Source organism: Dryas octopetala, chromosome 3, assembly GCF_963921425.1.
Source record: "Dryas octopetala chromosome 3, drDryOcto1.1, whole genome shotgun sequence".
Taxonomy (NCBI): domain Eukaryota; kingdom Viridiplantae; phylum Streptophyta; class Magnoliopsida; order Rosales; family Rosaceae; genus Dryas; species Dryas octopetala.
Window position 1 is genome coordinate 5,824,972 of NC_141368.1, and position 22,125 is coordinate 5,847,096.

The 22,125-nt window shown below is 36.8% G+C and overlaps 5 protein-coding genes across 7 annotated transcripts; 2 read left to right on the plus strand and 3 right to left on the minus strand.

The window, feature by feature from the left end:
- The first annotated feature begins 1,130 nt into the window (after positions 1 to 1,130).
- PNSL1 (PsbP-like protein 2) lies at positions 1,131 to 2,754 on the plus strand. Of its 2 annotated transcripts, none has more exons than XM_086235106.1 (7): positions 1,131 to 1,284; positions 1,390 to 1,489; positions 1,641 to 1,798; positions 1,890 to 2,012; positions 2,092 to 2,163; positions 2,256 to 2,352; positions 2,510 to 2,754. In XM_086235106.1, exons 1-7 carry the CDS (start codon positions 1,231 to 1,233, stop codon positions 2,611 to 2,613), a joined length of 708 nt encoding a protein of 235 aa, XP_086091232.1. In that variant the 5' UTR covers positions 1,131 to 1,230; the 3' UTR covers positions 2,614 to 2,754. The 2 variants fall into 2 exon arrangements, with proteins under 2 accessions (XP_086091232.1, XP_086091233.1); XM_086235107.1 differs by having other exon boundaries at positions 2,514 to 2,754.
- Positions 2,755 to 2,867: 113 nt separating this feature from the next.
- Positions 2,868 to 11,176, minus strand: LOC147290086 (ABC transporter B family member 20). Its single transcript, XM_086235104.1, has 11 exons — positions 10,513 to 11,176; positions 9,153 to 9,207; positions 8,875 to 9,050; positions 8,524 to 8,724; positions 8,013 to 8,272; positions 7,594 to 7,904; positions 7,256 to 7,476; positions 6,797 to 7,137; positions 5,849 to 6,627; positions 5,517 to 5,758; positions 2,868 to 4,626 (listed from the first exon to the last, which is right to left on the minus strand). Exons 1-11 carry the CDS (start codon positions 10,915 to 10,917, stop codon positions 3,397 to 3,399), a joined length of 4,221 nt encoding a protein of 1,406 aa, XP_086091230.1. The 5' UTR covers positions 10,918 to 11,176; the 3' UTR covers positions 2,868 to 3,396.
- A 2,632-nt stretch (positions 11,177 to 13,808) lies between these two features.
- Positions 13,809 to 16,398, plus strand: PPL1 (PsbP-like protein 1). Its single transcript, XM_086235599.1, has 8 exons — positions 13,809 to 13,967; positions 14,114 to 14,216; positions 14,481 to 14,561; positions 14,801 to 14,883; positions 15,024 to 15,146; positions 15,302 to 15,373; positions 15,818 to 15,914; positions 16,049 to 16,398. The coding sequence occupies exons 1-8, from the start codon at positions 13,905 to 13,907 to the stop codon at positions 16,150 to 16,152; spliced, it is 726 nt and encodes a 241-aa protein (XP_086091725.1). The 5' UTR covers positions 13,809 to 13,904; the 3' UTR covers positions 16,153 to 16,398.
- LOC147290088 (uncharacterized) lies at positions 15,874 to 21,664 on the minus strand. The gene is made up of 3 exons (XM_086235600.1): positions 21,026 to 21,664; positions 20,683 to 20,750; positions 15,874 to 15,928 (listed from the first exon to the last, which is right to left on the minus strand). Exons 1-3 carry the CDS (start codon positions 21,662 to 21,664, stop codon positions 15,874 to 15,876), a joined length of 762 nt encoding a protein of 253 aa, XP_086091726.1.
- On the minus strand, positions 16,511 to 18,513 carry LOC147290089 (large ribosomal subunit protein uL23-like). 2 transcript variants are annotated; one of them, XM_086235602.1, is made up of 4 exons: positions 18,447 to 18,513; positions 18,032 to 18,074; positions 17,112 to 17,472; positions 16,511 to 16,824 (listed from the first exon to the last, which is right to left on the minus strand). In XM_086235602.1, the coding sequence occupies exons 2-4, from the start codon at positions 18,042 to 18,044 to the stop codon at positions 16,740 to 16,742; spliced, it is 459 nt and encodes a 152-aa protein (XP_086091728.1). In that variant the 5' UTR covers positions 18,045 to 18,074; positions 18,447 to 18,513; the 3' UTR covers positions 16,511 to 16,739. The 2 variants fall into 2 exon arrangements, with proteins under 2 accessions (XP_086091728.1, XP_086091727.1); XM_086235601.1 differs by lacking the exons at positions 18,032 to 18,074; positions 18,447 to 18,513 and having other exon boundaries at positions 17,112 to 17,512.
- Positions 21,665 to 22,125: the final 461 nt, after the last annotated feature.

The following is a 22,125-nucleotide window of genomic DNA, read 5'->3' on the forward strand; positions in this document are numbered from 1 at the left end:
TGGTTGAAAGACAAATTAAATGAAATTAAGAAGATCATACCTGGTTCTTCAATCTACTTGGGAAAAAATTAATAATAATAAGGTTGTGATTCTCTGGAAGCAACACAGAGAGAGAGAGAGAGAGAGAGAGAGAGATCTCACTGAAAAATGAAAAAGAGGTAGTTTGGGGTTGTGTAGAAGGAATCAAGTGATGCTGCTGTTTCCAAGGTCTAGCAAGTGACTGTATGGACCGACTCCCCAAAAAGAATATTAAAATACAAATAATTGTCAGATTCAAAGTCGTCTAAGTTTCATAAATGTAATTGTGGGTGTGTTCCTTGAAATCATTAAAAGCTCTTCCAGAACTCAGATCTTCCCTTTCTTTAAGGCAACGGTCTGCAGATTCCCTGTTTTTTTCTCCTTTTTTTTTTTTTTTCTAATAATTCTGTCAGTAGATCCCCTGTTGAGTTTTGACCAACTGTATTCTTGTTTCTGCTTTTTTGTTTTTTTAGGTTTAAGAATCAATATTAATTCAATATGTAAATGTAATGACACTTAAAGTGAGCTACAAAAAAGCTGGTGCTTAACAGAAGCATGGCATTGTTCAAGTGTGATTTTAAGTTAACAAAGACTAATTAATGTTGCTCACATGCCTCTCCTTGATTTAAGTGGTCCTCCTTTTGATGTATTCATAATTCATCCTATGCACAAAGTTTAAGTGAGCGTGACTAACTCTGTCCATTTTTGGAAATGGAAATAAAAATTCGGTGCCTAGATTTCTGGTTTGCTGTGACTTGTGACTTGTGACATTATATGAGATTTTGGGAGAATGGATCCCAGAAAGTCCATTTTTCTGTAAACCACATAAAAATGGGCTTTGAGCCATTCAGGCTCGGCCGGCCCATTTTTTAAGAAATTAGAGTACTAATGAGATTTTTGAGTGGTGTTAAGACTGAGGGATACCCCTTCTAACAATACATTAATAAGTTTTTCTTTTTTGTTTTTTGGTCGAATAATAAGTTTTTCTTATCAAGCCTGTTATCCTTTCGTTGGCCAAAAAAAAAAAAGCCTGTTATCCTTTCAGTCACGTGCCTCTCACGTGTAAGAGCTAGCTCTCCGGCCCACTCATCAACTCCTAGCTCTCCCAAGTCCTAACCCCATCAAAAAGCCAAAACTGCAGGCTTGAGTCTCCACCATCCATCCACTTATAATATATCATGAGTTAGCTAAAGCCACTTCTCACATTCAAATATGGCAATTTCATCACTCTCATTGAGCTGGGTCTCTACTACCATACCTGACAAGGTACATGCATGCCTAATTAATGTTCACTGATTAATTAAGATTATGTATGTTCTCTCAAGCTAGAGCTAATAGCTCACTCATGAATTTGATTTTTACTGGTTTCAGCTGAATTTGCCTAATCACAATGAGTTGCCACGAGCTATTACTGCACCATTTTCGTGTAAGACCATCACATGCTCAGCAGAGACAGCCTCCATTGATGAAAGTAAGACTACCCATCTCAGTTTTTCTTCAAACCCATCATTACTCAATCATTGTGGCATGTAATATTTGGTAGGCACTAAGATTCATTTATTTGACTTTTTCTTTGACTGTGTACTCCTGATGCTAAGATTGGTGTCCTTCATGAAATTTAGGCCATAGCAAGAGAAGGCCACTACTCTTAGGAGTTGGAGCACTCACTGCAAGTCTACTTCATGCAAATTCTCTCTTGGCTGAGGAAGTACCAGAAAGGTACAGAGCTTTCGTTGACAAAGCAGATGGGTATTCTTATTACTACCCCTATGATTGGAGGGTAAGAAAATAACATTATGCAGAAGCCTAAATTTTCTCACACAGAAAAGCTCTTCCTTCACCACAAATAATTTCTATGTTTCATCTTTCAGGACTTTGACTTTAGGGCACATGACTCTGCATTCAAGGACCGATATATGCAACTGCAAAATGTTAGAGTGAAATTCATACCAACAACTAAAACAGACATCCATGATTTGGGTCCAATGGAAGAGGCAAGTACAATTGCATTTTTGTGGTGTCTTTACTAGAAAGTGCAAATGGTATTCAACAAGTTGTATCTATTTTGAACAGGTTGTTTCCAATTTGGTGAGACATAAGTTTGCTGCACCCAACCAAATAGCAGATATAATGGACATGCAGGAGGTTCTATTCTTTATATCATCTTTAAATACAACTGTTGTACCATCCCACTCTAAAATCTTGACGATTCCTTCATTGGTATCCACTGAATGCAGAGGACCGTAGATGGGAAAAACTATTACACCTTCGAATATGGACTTACATCCCCAAACTTTGCAACCACTTCCTTTTCAACCATAGCCATTGCAAATGGTAAGTACATCATAATTTGCCGATCAAGCAGTCAGTTATTGTCAGAGAAATGCTATATAACCAATTGTATACAAGCATTTCCCCATTTATTGTGTATATTTTCTCATGACCATATTCAAAATTCAATATTACTAACTTGTATGTGCATATCACACAGGGAGATATTACACCCTAATTGTTGGAGCAAATGAAAGACGATGGAAAAGATACCGCAACCAGCTTAAAGTTGTAGCAGACTCTTTCAGAGTGTTTGATATCTAAGATTCTAAAATACAATGTCTTGAATCAAGGGAATCTCCAATGTGATATCCACGATTCTTTGTCCCCATTAATTTATGAATTCCCATTTACTGTATATATAATTTCTAAGAAATTCATTGTAATAATATTTTTTTTTGAGCATTTTCCAGTCAAACAATAGAAAATTCTTGGCACATAGTTCAAATAGTGGAATCAAGCAGGGATAAATGAATAGCATTAAATCATCTATATATTTACAAAGGTTACAACAACTTTCTTTCCCTCCTGATTCTTTCTACGTTTTTCACAAATGGAAGAGAGAGAAATAAATTCATCACCCAAACTGACAGGAGTAGTCAAAATAAAAATAAAAATAAAATTGAGGGAAAACCCCCACAACACCTCAGTAGACCCTTGAATTGATACCAACTTTCGGCTTGAAAACAAATTGAATATACCATGGAGACAAAAGCACAAACACCAACCTAACTATGCCTGCCTCCTAAAGAATTAGCCTTTAGCACATCCTCAAAGACCAACCAAACACCAAAAACCCTATTCCTAAAGCCTACATTTGAACTATATAAACTACAAATCCGCCTCTGCATTCCGCTCCTCATTCTGCTATATGAACATGGTTACAACCCTTGGCATTCTCATTCTCCCCGGCCCACTCTGGAAATCCCACCAACTGATATTCTAGGATAAGGCCATCAGGTGCAAATTTTTCCAGCAATTCAAAATGAGAGAATGAGGACTATACAGATGAACCAAACATTAAATCTCAACAATCAAAGACCCATCCTACACAAGTCGATGCTGGCGCAAACCCTTGCCGAAGTGAGGTTGCATCAAACGGACATACAGACCATTCTTTGCCATTAAAGCATCGTGAGCCCCTTCTTCCACAATTCTCCCTCCATTAAGAACTACAATGTTGTCAACATGCCTCATCATTGCAGCTCTATGGGCTATCAAAATGGTTGTTTTGTTCCCCATGATTAATGTCTCAAGAGCCTCCTGGACCACTCGGCTTGACTCTGACTCGATGGACGAGCTTGCTTCATCCAATAATAAGATGGGAGCATTCTTTAGCACAACACGAGCAATAGCAATTCTCTGTTTCTGTCCTGGGGTCAAGTCAACACCTCTCATCCCCACAAGTGTGTCATAACCATGAGGCAAACTGCTGATGAAATGGTGAGCATTTGCTATTCGTGCAGCCTCTTTCATCTCAGCTTCGCTAGCATTGTGCCTTGCATATATTATATTTTCCCTTATCGTTGTTGAGAAAATAATGGGCTCTTGTTGAACAAGACCTAGGTGGTTCCTCAACCATCTCAAATTATAGAGTTTCAAATCTCGACCATCCAGTAAAACCTGACCTGCAACTGGATCATAAAATCTCTCAATCAAAGAAATTATAGTGCTCCTTCCTGACCCTGAAACTCCCACAACAGCTACAGTTTGCCCCCCATTTACTTTGAGACTGAAATTGCTCAGTACCAACAGTTCTGGGCGAGTTGGATAACAGAAATCAACGTTTTTCAACTCAATGCTTCCATAGACATTAGGTGGTTTCAATGCTGAGTTTTCATCTGGCTCAATCTTTGGCACTCGATCTATGATTTCAAATACTGAAATGAGAGATTTACGTCGTTTAAGTATGTAAGGAGCCAATCCAAAAGGCTCTACCAGAGCAAATGTAGCAAAAGAGAAAACCATATACTCCTTGAGAGCAGTATTTAAATCCAGATGGTTATTTTTCACGGAGATTGCAGTGTACCAGAGAAGAAGGGCATTACAGGCAAAGAGAAGGAACTGTGAAAAGCCAAATGCAAAGCCAATGGCCATTCCATGAAAGAAACTCTGCTTAAATATTTTCTTTAGCTGCAATCTGTAGAGCTCCATTACCTTGTTACCAGCGCAGAATGCCACAACAGTGTAGATGTTTCTAACTGCATCCTCAAGAACCAAGGATGCCTTCTTGTGCATCTCCTGAATGCCCCTTGAAAAACCAGCAAGCCATAATTTCTGCAATATTCAAATTGAAAGGTACTAAGGTTTTTTGGTGAAAAAACAGTGGTGCCACATCATTAATCACAAGAACAATGAACAGTAATTCATGCAAATAAATAAGCTCAGTCACTTAAAGATTCTCAAAACTATAAAATTCAAATATAGCATTTGACAAATAAATGAAAAATCCAGGAAAATAAATGAATTTTACTAATCAACAGAAAGAAGATATAGGAGAAGAAATAACTTCTTTAAACAATACAGAACCCAATCAGACAGCTTTGAGTAACAAGCACAAACTATAAAGCCCTACTTCAGCCAACAAGGAAGGGAGAGGAGAGAGAGAGAGAGAGAGAGAGAGAGAGAGAGAGAGAGTTTTTTCTCAACATAAAATCTCCAAAATCATAATTATTTCCTTTATAGCAGTTCCTAAAGTTATCCGCGTCCATACACATCACTTAATATCAGATTTTAGGAGAACCCCTGAAGATAATTAAAATTTAGCTTTTCACATCCACCATATGCAAAAGGCATAATAACCACAATGCAACTTTATTACATGGGTTACCCTTGAATCGATGCCCTTGCCTGAGGCAGTAATGGTGAGCGCTGAAAATCGATAATTGAAATTTGCAAATGGAAAAGTTTGAAACTCCTTAAAACTTGACTGCACAGTTAGAACTGATGTTCATCCAGCACATGGGTACTGCCAACATTGAAATGTGTGTTTGTCTCAATTACAATGATCAGAAAGCCGATTGCTCATTGTGATTGAGACATTGAAATATGAACAGAAAACAACATATTTCATTGAAATTTGTGCTGTAATTGAGACATTGAAAAGCTTAAAGATCAGTGCTGTTGAAATAATTTTATATTAGAAAGCAAGTAAATATGATGAAAACCTGTGCAATGGCAGAAATAGTGAGAACTGGTAGGGTTGCCAAAGCTACGAGTGCTAATTGCCGATGTAGCACCATGCCAATAAGAACAGCCACAATAATAGCAGCACTGTCTTGTATAAATATTGAAAGCCGATTGCTAAAAGCAGCTCGTACAAATGTAGCATCATTTGCCAAGCGCATGGATAAGGTATCAGCACTGTTTTCTTCTTCATCAAACCATCCCACTTCATTCCGCAGCATTGCTGTCACATGATGGGAACATGTAAGATAAAGTGCCTGAATAGTAAATTGCAATCTGAAGAAAATTAATTAGAAATAAAAGAGCCATGCACCTGAGAACATCATTCTACGAACTCGTTCAGTCATTTTCTCCCCCATAATACCAAAGTAGAAGTGCTGCAAGAAATTGGCAACGACCGTCACTACACCCATGCAAGCAATGATCAAGCACCATTTGTCAACTTCCTGCTTCAAGTGACGACCTTCATCAGCTCTGTAGTATGCTGTTACTATCAGTGCGATAACATAAGCAAGAAGAGGATTAAAAGAACCAAAGATAGCAGCACCAATGCTTCCTAAAACAGCATAAAGCCACTCCGCAAAACTAAGCTGTGCAAGCCTCCAAAATGATGGTGACTTCTTATAATGCGTACTTTTTGACTCCTTTAATTTCATGGGAACATCATCCGAATGACTATGAGGGCGGCTAAAGGTTTGTGAATGGGAACGTTCATTTTTCGGATCAGATGTCAACAGGGGTGAAACGGGGGATTCAGGGTCTGAACCATTTGATGTTTGTTGATTTGCGGACTGGACATCAATCTTGGGTAACTCTGGTAGTCTCATTTCAAAACTATCCTGCCTTTTTATTGATGGTTCCTTATCTGCTGAATCCAAGGGCTGACCATTTTCCAGCATTTTCTCTGCTGGTGGACTCCTAGCTTTTGGTGACTCCTGTGAGTTAAAATTGCCATGGAATATACCAGTAACTCTCTGAAGTGATGGTGATTTCATCATTTTTGGAGATGATGGTTCTTGGAAGCTATTACTTGCCGAAGAATCCTTTTCAATTTGGAAAGCTGCAGTCTCCTTGTAGTTCCTCACAGGCATCCTGCATTAACAGAACCCATAAAGATGAAAGTTGGTAAGCAGAAAAATGAAATTCCGTATCAAAATAAAAAATATTGTTTAGTCAAATACACCACTAAACAGATATAGCAAAGGTAACCACAGAAAATCCAAACCAAGTTAAAGAATGAACAGTTGCTCTTGTATCATACCTCCTAGGAAGTTTTGCAGCTTCTTCGCACTTGAGAAGCTCTGCATATAGACCATCCAGGTTTAATAACTCATCATGTGTACCCATTTCAACTAGATGACCTTCCTCCATCACAGCTATGTAATCAGCATTCCTTATAAGACTAAGCCGCCGAACTATAATTATAGTTGAACGTCCCAACATGAGGAGATCTAGAGCTTCTTGAACAGCTCTTTCAGCTTCAAAATCAAGTCCACCAGTGACCTCATCAAGCAGAAGAATTGATGGATTTAAAAGTACCGCTCTGGCAATTGAAAGTTTTATTTTTTGCTCTTCCATCAATGCTAACCCGGCCCTTCCCACCTGAGATGCATAAGGACAAAAAGAAAGACCTTTTAAAAAAATATATAAAAAAGTGGAGAAAGAAATCAACAAGATAAAACAGAAATAGGTACAACGTAGTCTGCCTATCAAGTTTCACCTGTGTCTCATATCCTTCCTCAAGTGAGGTAATAAATGTATGTGCATGCGCTATTTTAGCAGCTTCTTCGATTTGATCCATTGTAGCATCCCTCCCATAAGCAATATTATCTCTTATACTCAAACTGAGCAAGGCAGGCTCCTGCGTGACTAACCCAATCTGGCTTCTAAGCCACTCCAGTTTCAAGTTTTTTATATTTTCTCCATCCAAAAGAACTTCTCCTGCACCACAAAACGAGAAAACCATTGGAATCTGCAAGCAGAAACTTTTGCTAAAGGTTTCAGTGGAACCTTGAAAGAAATTGCATACACACCACAAGGGGAAAGCAACCATCATACCTAATGTAGGATCATAAAACCGCTCCATGAGGGGGATAATACTGCTTTTTCCAGAACCATTTTTGCCGACGAGTGCCACAGCTTTCTTGGCAGGTACAGTGAGGTAAAATTCACTCAAAATAGGGATCTCAGGACGAGATAGATAACTGAAATAGACATTCCTAAACTCAATATTTCCTTGTACTGATGCTAGGGTAGTGCCCTCATGATTAACGGTAGAGGACGATCGACTTATCATCTCAAAAAGTCTATAAGCAGCAATTCGACCTTGATCAAATGAGTAGAAGTTGGTTGCTGCTTGATTCAGCCCACTGTAAGTGAAGATAGAAATAACAAATAAGTATAAAAGAATAAATGGCAGGCATGATCCCAAACAAGATAATAATAATAATAATAAATGAAATAAACAAGATGCTTACAGGCCACTTAATATTACAGCAAACAAGGCTGTTATAATTTCACCACCATGAGCATGTCTGCCAGTAACCAGGAACCTTCCAACCCAGAGTTGCAAGGCACATGAACAAATGGCAAGCCCATATGTAAATCCAAGTCCAAGTCCTTGCACCAGACTTATCAATATACCATATCTGAGAGTTGCTTGTAGTGATGTTGCATAAGAATACTTGGCTAATGTTTCATTTGTAAATGCATATAGCGTCCTAATTTCAGAGACTGCCTGCATAATTGGGAAGTATGGACATGTAAAAAAAAATAATGGCTTTAACCACTTCACCAAAACAGATCCAAGACTATCAGTAAAATTAAACTATCAACCTGACACTTAAACTGATACTTAAAAAGCAAGTTGTGTCACTATTTGCAACGGGTGTATGATGATACAAATGGCCAAAAAGGGGGCCAATGAATTCTATTTTGTTCCGTTAATGTTGAGTAAGATCGAAATTTTTATATAAAATAATAATAAACCTGTTCAGCAATGCTAGCTGCTTCAGCATATGCATCTTGAATATTCTCAGCAAGCCTTTGAAGAAATATATTTGATATTCCTCCAGCAGCAACAATAAATGGACCTGTGGCTAATGTTATAAGTGCAATCTGCCAACAGTTGATGAATCCAATAATGAGACCACTGAAAAATGTAGCCATGTTATGAATATAATTTCCAACCTGCATTATCAAAGGGCAAGAAAAGGATTAGACAAAACACATGCACCAAGAGATCACATAGGAGGAGTTTGTCGAAGGAAAAGAAGTTGTGTGTGTGTGTGTTTGAAGGGGGGAGGGGAATGAGGCAAAAAATATTAGCTTTGAACGTACTTTTTCACTAAGAGCAGACTGAATGAGAAGCACATCACTCAATACTTGGCTCACAATGTCCCCATTGTTCCCATATGTATCAAAAAAACTCATATCCTGGTTAAGTAATACTTTGACATATTTTGACCTGATGACAGCAGTCTGTCGTTCTCCCGTCAGAATCCAGCATGAGACCTCTATTACATACTAAAAGTTAGTACAAATGTAGGAAAAGAAGCATCTTCTGTGATGACATAAATGCGATAATGATGAATTCTTCTAATGAAAAATCAACTTACCAATCCAACCAGCAGCGAAAACACCCACAGCAATATAAATGATGGATAAAGCAAGCTGCAGGCAGAAGCAGACAATAAAACAGTTATTGAATATATGCGCATACCTTCAACTTCCATTTCACATATGGATACTCATTGAAAATATAGTATAATAATGAAAGAAAAATGTTCCAGAAAGAGAAGAAAAGGCCCTTGTTAGTGATACAAACAAGGAGGGATTTAAGCCTCAATACAATTCAGAAGCTGCCTGTTTCAAGTACACAATTTTTCACTATGGACACTCTTTTATAATTTTTTTTACCCAGCACAACCCTTCCATTGACAAATAAACACAGTTAGGAAGCCACTACATGCTTATCCAATCTCTGAAATGACCTAACCTCACATCATCAAATGCTTGGCCCAAGTGGTTTTCCACCTATCCCCCAATCGCCAAACCCAAAAATAAATAGATAATTAAAATGCTATAGCTTTCTCATAATGTTATAAATTTGATAGGCTAATCAGATTACCACCACATTTCAAAAATGAATTATATATTTTGTAAGCATCAAACTATTATCAGTAATGCAGTGTGCCAATAGATTGGGAAAAAGACATCAGCAGCAAACCAATTAAAGCTCAGCAAAGCAACAGTCCATACATACCAAAGTAACACTTGCTTATGAACATTTGTCAGCTGTAAAACTAGTAACGGATAAAGACAAAGCCCCTCATATGCGATCTCCCCTTACTCTAAGATGATTTCAACACAACTATTACATAACCATCTTTCCTTACCAAAATAAGAGGATTCAAATCTAAATAGAATTTCATTAGCTATAATCATGATTATACAGAATCTTAGTTCATTTAGTTAGAATCTACTTAAAGAAAGATTTAATCCATAGATTGTAGACCCAACATGAGTTCGACATGGTAAAATAATCAGCAATCATAAATTCTGACTCACAATAAGGGAAAATTAAAAAGCACAATACAGTCAAACTCCCAATAAACAAACACAATAAAGCTCCACAAATGGCACAATGAAATTCCTATCCCTAATGCTAAACCCAAATAGAACAAAAACCCAGAATACAAAAGAATGCAAATTTTTGTCCCACATGACAACTCCAACACCATTCAGCCACTACTAAACCTAAAGCAATTAATTCTGCTTACTCTATCCCAAACTTAAAACAGGTCATTTCCAGCTCAACCTAATCGAATACTGTATCCCGCACGTAAATCAGCAATTTCCAGCTAAACCTAACACAAAATCCACCTAAAAACACAATTTCAATTGCTTTCCAAAACCCAAACAAACAAACAAACAAAAAACAGAAGCTAGGGTTTCGAGAAAACGAGAAGAACTCACATCCATAAACTTCTGGAACTGTTCTTCAGTGGAATCTTGCGGCGGCTGCTGGCCCTCAGGTTTGGGCTCGATCCAGAGTATCTGAATGATCTTAGCGAAGTAGTGCAAGTACACGACGAGAGCCGTCCCGTGAGCGGCGGCGGCGAGCGATCCAACGGCCATGAGAACCCAATCGAGGCGGTCGGCGCATTTGAAGAGCCGCGAGAACGGGACGGCGGCCGGCGGCGGCTCGATCTCCTCGAGCTCCTCCATTTCCTCCTCCTGCTCGATGGGCGGAGCTGACGTGTCGACGCTGGCGTCGAGGTACGGCGACGGCGACTCGGGCGGCTCGGAGACCTCGGAGACCGGCGTCAAGGGCTGTACGTGCGGCGGGGACCACCCGAACAGGCCCCGAGAGATCATCATCTTGGCGAAATTACGCTACTGCCCCTATCTCCCTCCCTCCCTCTCTCCCAAAACCCTACCTAATTCTAAATTTAGCGGATCTAAGCTAAATCTAGAGGAAAGAAAATTGAATGCTTCTGCTTTTCTGTGATTTTGTTGTTTTTGCTTTTCGAAAAAAGCAGAAGGAGAAGGAGGGACGACGACGAAGAAGAAGAAGGAATCGTGGAGGGTTGGGGTGATGGGTGGGGATTTGGGTCAAACAAGGCGGAGAAAGACAAAGAAGGAAGAAAATATTGACTCCCACCCACACCCACTGTCACACACACAAACACAAACCCAAACCCAAAAAAATTACAAACAAAATTTAAAATGGGAAATCAGAATTTTCTTTTTCTTTTTCTCTGTTTTCTTATTTTGGTTAACGGTCAAACGCCGGCGACCGCGCACCTGGGTCATGTCCCGGGGGTACTTTCGTAATTTTATGGGGAATGATTGTGTTGGTAAATGTGTGAACAGCTGTGTGAGGTTGGTGAATTTACGTTTCAGTCCTCGGGGCTGGGTTGTGGGAGGCTGACACGTGTTGGTTGCTGTGCTATGGCGGGGGAGGTTAGTTGCCTTTTTCGTATATTTAAATTGAATATTTTTCTTTGTGAAATTTAAAATATATAAATTTGTAATTAACCCTTAAAATTTTTTGAGTTTTGTTTTGGCCTTTTTGGTGCGTGGTGTGACCTTTTATTTGTGCCAGTGCATTTCCTCTGTTCTCCTCATTCTTTTTCATTTGCATTTTGCTTTGGTATCGATTGTTTATTGTAGTAATGTTGCCAAGCTGTTATTCCATTTTTTATTGATTTAATTTGTATATGATTATTTGTTCAATTCATTACAAAGAAAATACCTCCTCATAAAAAAGAGATAGGATGATATGTTAATAAACATTAATGTTATTACTAATGAAAACGTTATTTGCCTTGTTGTCCACAAGTTTGTTGTTTTAAAATTTCAGGATCCCTGTATCATTACAATTTTATGCATAGTTTTTACTTTGTGATTATGATTTTTGGTAGAAAGTAACAGTTTAATTTATGACAATTTGTAATTTTAGTGATATAGATGTTACGGTATTTACTTTTTTATTAAATATTAAAGTAAGACCAACTTTGAAATTTTAAGGATCCAAAACAAAATATAAAAGTGAGGCCTCGACCCTCTATGTGTATTCACATAAAAGGTTTTTAGTAAATACTCACAAATTTTTTGAGTTTAACATAATATATAAGAGTTCATAACATTCAGAGCCTTAAACATTTGGAGATCCAAGACTTGGCCTCCCATGACCAGATTTTTATTTTCCTCAATTAATGTTGGTCAAAATAAGGAGAAAGTTGTACGCCTTAAAATTTGTAGTATATTAGGTGGAAAGGGATGGGAACCACCAAGCACCACTTAATTAGATTAATCGAGTTGCTTATATCACCTTGATTTGATGTTCAGCTTATATGTAATTGACAAGAATCCCGACAACAAAAACATACAATTTGGTTACCAAATCAAACTAAGTTTTCATAAAAGCATTTTAATTACCATTTGTTGTTGCGCAATCATGATGAAAAGATAGTTTTATGCCTTTTATGTTTCTTAAATGCCAAAACGTTGTAGAAAAGACTTTTTGCCATAATGGTCATTTAAAAGAATTGGAAGAGAAATAAATAAACTAACTTCACATATAGCGAACTATTTTAATACAAAATACAAGCAAATTAACAACAACAATATTGTTTTTAAGGACAAGTTCGTATATGTTTTAAACTTTTAATGCAAGTACCTGACTTTGTATAAAAATAGTAATAGAGTAAAAGTCTAAAGCTAACACAGATTGAATTGATTGACTTGAGACACTATTCATATATACTGAATTTATGGAACATAAATATTATTAATCCCTAGAATATGATTCTGAAACTATAAATGTATGATACTGATATACGTTATATATATATAATATATTGGTCACATGTTTTGAAATTTATTGCAACCGTGTGACAATAATGTGGAAAAAGTAATGTAAAAGATAACTTACCTTTTGAACATTTTTACTGAAAAAAAAAAAAAAAGGAAAAAGATGGCCATCATTTACATGGGCCAACAGACATCCCAGTGCATGATGAAAAAAGAGCAATGATAAGGTTCCTAGTCCTACCTTGCAGAAGAAATCATGTGGGATGGTGTAGTCATAATTCAAGAATCACAACCAACAACCATATCACCTAAAGGAATAGGCTATTATCTACCTACAAAAAAAGGTTAGGGGGAGGGGACTATTATGTTTTGTTTTCAAGGGGAAAAAAAAAAAAAAGATAAAAGAAGAATCTTTAAATTAAAAAATATATATATATAAAATGTATCTATCTAATGTGTAATGTACAGTAATGGATTCAAGAATTTTACTTCGTGGAGACATAATAAAAAAGATTATAAATCTTAGTTTAGGAACTACCGCTTTGAGATACTTTATCAAATAATGCTGACCCTAATATATTAAAGAGAAAATCAAAAAAATTAAGAATATGAATCTAAATTTAGTTGAGAAAAATTAGTTTTATCAGATTAATTTCATTAATACAAATGGGTCTTTGGGAATACCAGCACGTGATGAAAGACAAACATAAATAAATGCATCAAAATTTAACTTATATCTGTTTTTTTGTCAAAATTTAACTTATATCTGTTTTTTTGTCAAAATTTTAGTCGTATCGGATCGTATGAGTGTTTTTTCATTGTGGTTTTATCAGTAACTACTAAAAATAGAAATGTTTTTCAATTTCTATGATGTGGCAAGAAAAGGCCTAACGAACAACGACCCACACAGGTGTCTCAATGAGTATAACGGATAAGTCGTCCAAACAATGAAGGAAAAAGATAAGGTGATCACCACAAGAATCCACACACACACACACCAGACTACTCTTTGCTGCTGCTTCACTCTCAAACACAAAAAGGCACTAACAATGGCGACCCTGCAGAACTCACCTTCGCTCCACAGGACCCTTGTGCTCAACTCTTTCACTAAGGTTCTCAATCCCTCTCTTCCTCTCTTCCTCTCTTCCTATCCAACTCTCCCTCTCTTTTCTGTTTTAGTTCTATAAAATTCAGTGTGCTTTTTCTTCAACTTTTGGTTTCTTTTTGGCTTGGTTAGAATTGGGTTTTGTGGCATCAGGTACATAAGCAAATTAGCACCTTCCATTGTTGTAGAAGAAGCATGTCGTTTTTGGTAAAGGCAGAGCAAATTCCAGCATCTTCAACATGCTCTCATTCTCAAGGTCCTTCTTGCTTTCTACCCATCTTTGTGGAATTCAATTTGCATTGTTATACATTATACATTATCGTCCTTTGTAATCAATCATCCATTATTGCCGGTCTTGTATCATTGGCTTTACACACCTTATCGCATGGGGTAGTAGAAGTAACAAATTGGAACTTTTGAGTACAATTTTGGCTTCTGTATTATGTTGATTAATGATATTAGCTGCCCCATTATATTTCTTTTCAAAATTTCCATCTAATTTTATGTTTATCTTTGGCAGATAGACCTGGGAGACGCCAAGTGCTAGCTGCAGGGACAATGGTTTCTTGGGTTGCTCTCATGAACCAACATTCTGTATCATGTAAGGAACTGTAACAATTTGAATTGTTCTGTACTTTCTCCTTTTAAGTTTAGCTTTCTAGAAGTGGCCAAAAAAAAAAGGTTTAGCTTTCTAGTAGTAAGTTGTCTAGAATTTCATACTACATATTAGATCGTGTTCAAGTAGCAATGTAGAAACAAAGTGCACTATATGTGCAGTGAGATGCTTTTCTTGATTAATGATGAGTGATATCCTAAAAGAACACCTTTGATATGGCTCAGTTGCTGCAGAAAACAAAAAGGGATTTCTGCCAGTCACGGACAAGACAGATGGATACGAATTCGTCTATCCCTTTGGGTGGCAGGTGAGAAATTCTGTGTTTTATCTGTGCCTTATGCCTCTGGCTTTGTGATGATTGATCCTTTATTATCAGACACTTAAAGTTATGGACAGTTCTTTAATGGGTTTTTTTTTTTTTTTTTTTAATGTCTGGGGAGTGATCAGGAAGTAACCATTGAAGGCCAAGACAAGGTATTCAAGGATGTGATAGAGCCATTAGAGACTGCAAGTGTTACTGTGTTCCCAACCGTCAAGCAAGACATTAAGGAATTTGGGTCCCCACAAGAGGTTAGCTATATGATTTGTGCAACTAGTGTGGTGCATTTTACATAATCCAGTACCCCAGATGTTGACATCAGTTTCTACTTACATTTTTCTCAGGCCTTTTGGTGGCTAATAGCCTAATAAGGGTACTGTTACTCATATACTTAATGATCTAACAGGTGGCTGAAACCTTAATCAAGAAGGTCTTAGCTCCTCCTACCCAGAAAACAAAGCTAATTGAGGCAAAAGAGGTTTGATCCCTAATTTCTTTTTGTTTATAGCATAATGTGTTCAACTTTTTATGCCTTGAGTAAGGTGAAGCAATCAACTAGTTACAACAAATTAAATTTCAGTATAGCAAATTCGTGATGCAACAGCCTAGGCATTCAACAAAAATCTAAATCAACCTGACTCACAAAAATTTAGATGAAGCCATTATAGCTCAGTTAGATGAAGCCATTATGACTGCCAAGTTCATGAGTTAATTGCACATAATCATGTTGAAATTTGCCAGAGAGACTTCTGTTTTTTAATGCTGCAAGAGTTTCCTGATCAGGGTAGCATAAAAGAGTATTGTAGATGCATTACCTACCTTCTTATATATGGTATTTGGATCAATTCTTAGCTTTGATTCTATGTTATATGTGTAGGACACTATTGAATGCTGATTAATTGCTTTTGTATCTATGGTACAGCATGAGATTGATGGGAAAACATATTACACTTTTGAGTTTGTTGCCAAGGCTCCAAATTATACTCGCCACGCTCTCAGCACGATATCTATCGGCAATGGTATGCAACTGGGAATTGGCTTCTGCTATTCTATTCCACTGGCTTTTGAATCATGGCTGTGCATGATATGATATTTTGATAGCTTTGTAAGCATCAGTGTTAACCTTGGTTATGACTTGCATTGCTCATTGCAGGTAAGTTCTACACTTTGACCACAGGGGCCAATGAAAGGAGGTGGGGGAAGATGAAAGACAAATTACTCACTGTGGTTGATTCCTTCAAAATATTTAAAGTCTGATGTGGAGTTCATTCCTTCCAAATTTGATTAGCAGCGGCTCGCGTTTGGGTTTTAAAACACCATTGTGTATCATACTGATAAGAGGCCAAGCTCAATTTCTTTTGTTTTCTTCTTTATTATACTAAAAGTTTTTTAATTTATAATTTTTGTTTTCTGGGAGAAGAGGGGGAGATTGAATAAACATAATCATTCATCCTGGAATGTCTATTAATATCAAGAGAAGCATTTTTGAGTGCCCTTGACGCATCAGCATTCACATTTGATGCCCATGAGTTCCAACACTTTTGACTTGGGTTACTGAGACACTAATTGATGCATAAACTAATCAAATTCTCAGAAACTATTAACACATTGCAAGTACCAAAAATTAATTTCATTCCATTGCCCCAAAATAGTTCCAAATATTTAAAAAAAAAAAAAACATAACTAAAACAGGAGTTCTAAAACAGTGCAGTAATACTAACAAAAATTTCATAGTAAGAATGAAATCATGAAATCACTGGTTACAGATAAAAAAACAATTCAACATCAATTTATGATCCCATTCTTGTTGTCCACATCCAAGGCATCGCAATTTCAACATCAATTTATATGATCCCAATCTTGTTAGCCACATCCAAGGCATCGTAATCAGGTGTCAACCTAACATACGCCTTCTTTGTTCCATCAGGCCTGCACAACACAAGTTAAAAGGTTAGATTAGGATTCATGGAAATCGACACAATTATGCACCACATTCAAGCACCATGTACCATGCTTAGTCAAACACTAAAAGCTTTTATACACATACACTGATACCAGTTTAAATGACAAAATAAAGAATTGGATCAAGAGAGATAAAGAAAGAATTCATACTGTAAACCTAACGGCAGCTGAAAAATTGTATATAAACTTACTACAAGGACACAAACAGAGACAGATTGGTATGTTGGCTGCTAAAAGTGAGTATAACATTTTACCTGATCAAAGTGTTCACTTTTTTGGTCTGAATGTCATACATCTTTTTCACTGCAGCCTTAATCTTCTTCTTATCAGCTCGGATGTCAACAATGAAAACAAGAGTGTTGTTGTCCTCAATCTTTTTCATTGCAGACTCAGTAGTTAGAGGATACTTGAGAATTTGATAATGGTCCAACTTGTTCCTTGGTGGTGCACTAATGCGGGGATACTTGGGGTTCCTTTCTTTCTTCAAGGTCCTTGGCCTATGAAATGTGACTGATGTCCTGATCTTCTTAGCCTTCTTCTTAAATGTTGGGCCTGATTTCACAGCCTTGGCAGTCTTCAAGGCTTGGGCCTTTGGATCAGTCTTCTTCGTGTCACCTGCAAGAGGTAAAGAAATAATCATTTAGGTTGCACAAGAAATGAAATAAAATTATGAAACTAGAATTAAGTTGTTTGCTGATTGGAACAACCATTTAGTGACAAAAAAATGAACTTTAAGCTCTTGTCTAATCACATTATTGGCAGCATCCAATCACAACATTAAATGGTTTCTGTAAATAGTAACATAGTTTCACAAAACAATTACTCATGCAAACTCAATCGACTTCAAAAGAACATAAAATGTTTAAAGCCTCCCACTGAAGTAAAACAGTAGCTAAAAAAACACAAGTTTACTTACTAGATAGAAAACAACTACATCAGCACACATAATTATAAGTTTACTGATTCGCTCTACTTAAATATGCATAGAGGAACGAATAAATTGGATATCAAAGTTGAACAAGAGCCAGTGAAGAAGATAATGAAATGAGAGTTGGTGCAAAAAAAAGGGCTTGAAAAAATAAATTTTCACAAAGTAATTACATATATCAAATACAGCCATTTATAAACCATTAATTATTGTTTCCCCTTATTGGTTCTATGTCAAAATAAGTACCTTTGGGAGCCATTGCTCTAAGCTCTACGTGAAACAATCCAACCTGACAAGAAACACGTAAACAATGAGAATAGAAATCAGGAAAGCCTCAATCAATACGAAGCGTATAAAAAAGAACGAAAACAAAGCAAAACAAAAATGTCAGACGCGCAATAATCCCCGTGATTTTTTGTCTATAGGAAAAATGATACGAAAATACAATGATTTATTTTTCATAAAAAATTTGGGATTTCAATTTCGGAAACCATCTTTTCAACAATATCATGCACAACCAGAAAAATAGAGGTTCAATTCAGAGACTAAGTATATGTCTAAGTTGAGTTTCAGAAATTAGCTAAATCAATGAAACTATTGCATACAAAATTGTGGTAAGGCTCATAGACAGCGCGAAAGAGAGGGAGTTTCGAAGAAGTACCTGTCGATGAAGCAGCTGCGGCCGAAGAGTAGGGTTTCCAAGTGGAGAAGATGACTCTGATCTGTTTATATAGGTGCTCTCTTTTCTGTAGTAAAACCCTTGCTTTCGTATGGGCCTTACGTTTGGGTTTGACAGAAAAACATAAGTATTGGGCCTCATCTAGGCCCAGTTTCTTAAAGAGCCTGGGCTAAGATTATAAAGGTCATTTCCATACATTATGATTTGAGACCGAGAGGAAATTTTAGAGTTCGTCTTTTATGAGACTGCGTCACTAATTCATACTCCCCTATCTATTTATTTTATTTTATTTTTTTAAGTTTTTGAGAGAGGGATTACAACTTATATCTTTCAACATTAAAAAGAAAAATACCATTAGACCACAAGCTAGTTGGTACTCCCTAATCATTTTGGGAGTTCTCTATCTTGGACCTTTTTTGGCATTTTTTCTGCTTATTTTTGGATCTTTTATTAAACAAATTGTGATATAGTTATACCTCAAAGATTCCGTTTTTACATATTTTTTGGAATCTCATTGGTCGCTTGTGGTTTAGAGTTTACCTGTGAAGTTTGGAGCAAAATCCAAAACTTGGGAGCTAAACTCAAAACTATAAACTCTGAAATGACGATATATTTCTATACCTTAAATGCTAAGTCATAAACCCCTAATTATACTAAATCCTATACCAATAAAGCCTAATAAACCTTATAGAAATTAAATATAATTTAAATACAAAAAGAGATACCAGACAATGAAAGGGTTTGGTGCTAGCATGTATCATGCATCTATGAAGACACATTTGGGTCTTTGGAAATTTATTCGATCACTATGATTATTTTAACATTAAGTTCTATACTTCTTTTATCTACTAGACATCTTCTCAATCTCAAGCATATATGTAAATATTTTGAAATTAATCTAAAATACAACATATTTGAAAGCTCAAAAGTATAAACATATGTATTCCAACAGGAGTTAATTCAAAATGATCGGTAGTAGTGGATCAAAGTTGAGAAAGACATCAATTAAGACTTCCCATCAAGAGCCTAATTTGACTAAGAAAAACATTGTAGTTTTGAATTAGAAAGAGGCTTTCATCAATGATGAATCAATTTATTTGACATGCAACACATGTGAATTACTCCTACATTTCTCAACTTTGTACATTGTAATTAGGGTGAATTAAGTGAATCATACAATGTAGCACGTAGTAAAAAACATAATACAATTGAGATAAATGTCATAGGAGAAATTCACATTTCACATATGCCAAGAATTTGGTTCACCTTGGGATGCAATATGTGCGAATTCCCTTACAATTCCTGGCATATATGCAATCGGTGTGAAGTTCTCCTTAATTTCTCAACCTTGTACATGGTGAATTGGTGATTATGGAGAAGTAAGTGAACTATGAACTTTGAGAGAAATGTAGTGTTAAGTACATAGTAAAAATCTGCTCAAACATTTGGCATGTAAGAGATGTGAATTTCTCCTATATTGCTCTCAATTTTCACTATGCATGTACTATTGGATAAACCGCCTTTTTGCCATATAATCCAATTTACAACACACATTTTATTAGGAAGAAGAGGTATTTGTTTCATGTTAGACTTGGTTTTAGATCATAGAGACGGATTCATTATTTGATCGAGACTACTTTTTTTAAAAACAATTAATTGAAAATGCGTTCCCTAACCTAAATATCCTCCCTCTTTTCTATTTTTTTTATCACTCTCTCAAACATTCGAGGAAAAAAGATGAGCTAGAGTGACCTTTAGAATTTTCACTTTGATCATTTCTGCATTAATTGTACTAAAAGGTGACAAGATTTTTACAAGGCACCCACATAGTTTGAAAATCCAAAAGAGCATCAGGAAAGGGAGAAATATCCAAAAGCACTTTTTTTTTGGTTCAAAAAAATACATTCATTAAATAAGCCCAGTAGATAAACAAAATACAAAACAAGAACCAGAGGTCCAAAATAGAACAAACAATTAATGAAAAGTTCAAACAAAATAGGCTGATTTAAACAAAAGACGAAACCCTAGACGCAAGGGGGTGATTCGGAGGGACCACGCCACGCCATGGATAGGAGGAAGATAGCCACTAGAGAATATGTAAAGCAAAACAGACAGAATGATCTAAAACAAGCATCTCAGTCACAGAAGCTTCAAATTGTCAAATTCAGAACTTGAGTGAGCAACTTAAGTTGAGATCGATGTTCATGCTGCTGCTGCCTTCTTCCCAAGGAACACATTTGTGAGAACTGACTTTGTCTGCAATGATGCCTTGAGCAATTTCACACCCTATAAGAAGATCAAACAACACATATATCAAGATGATCATATATGCTGAATAAAATAGCCGTAATAGCATTGTGTCAGATTAGATAAAACTAAAGTTAACCTAGAAAATTGGCATGTGCAATATTTTTTTAACTAGATCGAAAAGAAATTGACAATAATTATTTTGATTCCTTAAAGCAAAGTGAAAGAAAAAGACGGGTAATTCGTTCATCAGGACTCGAAACAAAAAAAACTCTACACGTAAATCGAAAGAATAACAACAAAGTAGTACGTACCTCATCCATGTCGAGAGAAACCACCTTCTCTTCAAGAGCACCAATATCTTTAACACTGAACCTGTTAAGCAGAGCAATGCTTGAAATGGTAGACATGGGCTTCACTTCCAGGTCATCCATCACCATGTACGTAACCACCCCTTTGACATACCCTCCCTCGCCGGCGCCGGAAGTTCCTCCAGTTCCACTGGTTGTCGGTGAAGCAACATAAGTCGTCAGGGTGGACATGAACCAACTGCAAGATGGACATTTGGCTGTAGGGTCCTCAGCCACTTGCCGGTGGTAGTAGGAATTATTCGAACAAACGTAGAACACCTTATTAGCATTTGATTCGACGTCGTTTTTCAACAAGCGATGGATATTGGGTCCAGCAACTGATGTCTTGGGTTTGAGCAGCATGTCTTTGTTGAGATTGGGCAGCATGTACATTTCATTCAGATTTTCAACGCTCTCATAGAGTTTGCCCATGCTACCCACCATGCCATCTTTGGAGAGCAACCTAATCACCGTTCCAACAGGCAAAGACAAAAGAGTCAACAAAAAGTCAACAAAGTCCTTACCGGCCTCAGCAAACAGAACCTTTTGACGCTTTGCGTCGATTAGGAGCTTCAAACTAACAGTAGAGTTCGAGTTTGCCATTGACATTGTACTGATCAGTTGGAGACTTGGAGGATATGCCCGCAGCAGAACGATATATGAACACTAGCTAGATATTCATCAGGTCGTGATCGAGATCTAGACTTATTTATAGACCGAACACCTTAATTCTCAGGAAATTAAATTAATGTACATTTCAATTTTTATTTCTTTTTGCTAAGAATTTCAATATTATATATTCATTGATACTTCATAAGATTAGATGCGTGACTGTGTGAGTGATCGGAGCAGCAGTGAGTGGCCGAGTGCAGTGTGTGTTTTTCATGTAAAATTAGATAGATTGGACTTGCAGTGAATCGGGGGGCGACACGCATGCTGGTGCTTTAAGGATGTCAGCAGACGACATGGAATTTACTTGCGGCACAAGAATAATATTCGATTTCGGATTTCCACTGAGTCTGTGACAAGAAGTTTACACCTTTTTAGGCACTTCGATACGTTGA

Excerpts from the sequence above, each read along its gene's own strand:
- PNSL1 (XM_086235106.1), top strand. The coding sequence starts at position 1,231 with ATGGCAATTTCATCACTCTCATTGAGCTGGGTCTCTACTACCATACCT. Across the intron at positions 2,013-2,091 it reads ATTTGGGTCCAATGGAAGAG|GTTGTTTCCAATTTGGTGAG; the intron begins GCAAGTACAATT and ends TATTTTGAACAG. Across the intron at positions 2,353-2,509 it reads AACCATAGCCATTGCAAATG|GGAGATATTACACCCTAATT; the intron begins GTAAGTACATCA and ends CATATCACACAG.
- LOC147290086 (XM_086235104.1), bottom strand. The coding sequence starts at position 10,917 with ATGATGATCTCTCGGGGCCTGTTCGGGTGGTCCCCGCCGCACGTACAG. Across the intron at positions 7,905-8,012 it reads GCTGTAATATTAAGTGGCCT|TGGGCTGAATCAAGCAGCAA; the intron begins GTAAGCATCTTG and ends CTTCACTTACAG. Across the intron at positions 5,759-5,848 it reads TCGTAGAATGATGTTCTCAG|CAATGCTGCGGAATGAAGTG; the intron begins GTGCATGGCTCT and ends ATCATGTGACAG.
- PPL1 (XM_086235599.1), top strand. The coding sequence starts at position 13,905 with ATGGCGACCCTGCAGAACTCACCTTCGCTCCACAGGACCCTTGTGCTC. Across the intron at positions 14,562-14,800 it reads GAACCAACATTCTGTATCAT|TTGCTGCAGAAAACAAAAAG; the intron begins GTAAGGAACTGT and ends GATATGGCTCAG. Across the intron at positions 15,374-15,817 it reads AGCTAATTGAGGCAAAAGAG|CATGAGATTGATGGGAAAAC; the intron begins GTTTGATCCCTA and ends TCTATGGTACAG.
- LOC147290089 (XM_086235601.1), bottom strand. The coding sequence starts at position 17,497 with ATGATTATTTCTTTACCTCTTGCAGGTGACACGAAGAAGACTGATCCA. Across the intron at positions 16,825-17,111 it reads AAAGTGAACACTTTGATCAG|GCCTGATGGAACAAAGAAGG; the intron begins GTAAAATGTTAT and ends TGTGTTGTGCAG.
- LOC147290088 (XM_086235600.1), bottom strand. The coding sequence starts at position 21,664 with ATGGCAAACTCGAACTCTACTGTTAGTTTGAAGCTCCTAATCGACGCA. Across the intron at positions 20,751-21,025 it reads TTTCTCTCGACATGGATGAG|GGTGTGAAATTGCTCAAGGC; the intron begins GTACGTACTACT and ends ATCTTCTTATAG. Across the intron at positions 15,929-20,682 it reads AATGTGTTCCTTGGGAAGAA|TCCCAGTTGCATACCATTGC; the intron begins GGCAGCAGCAGC and ends GCAGAAGCCAAT.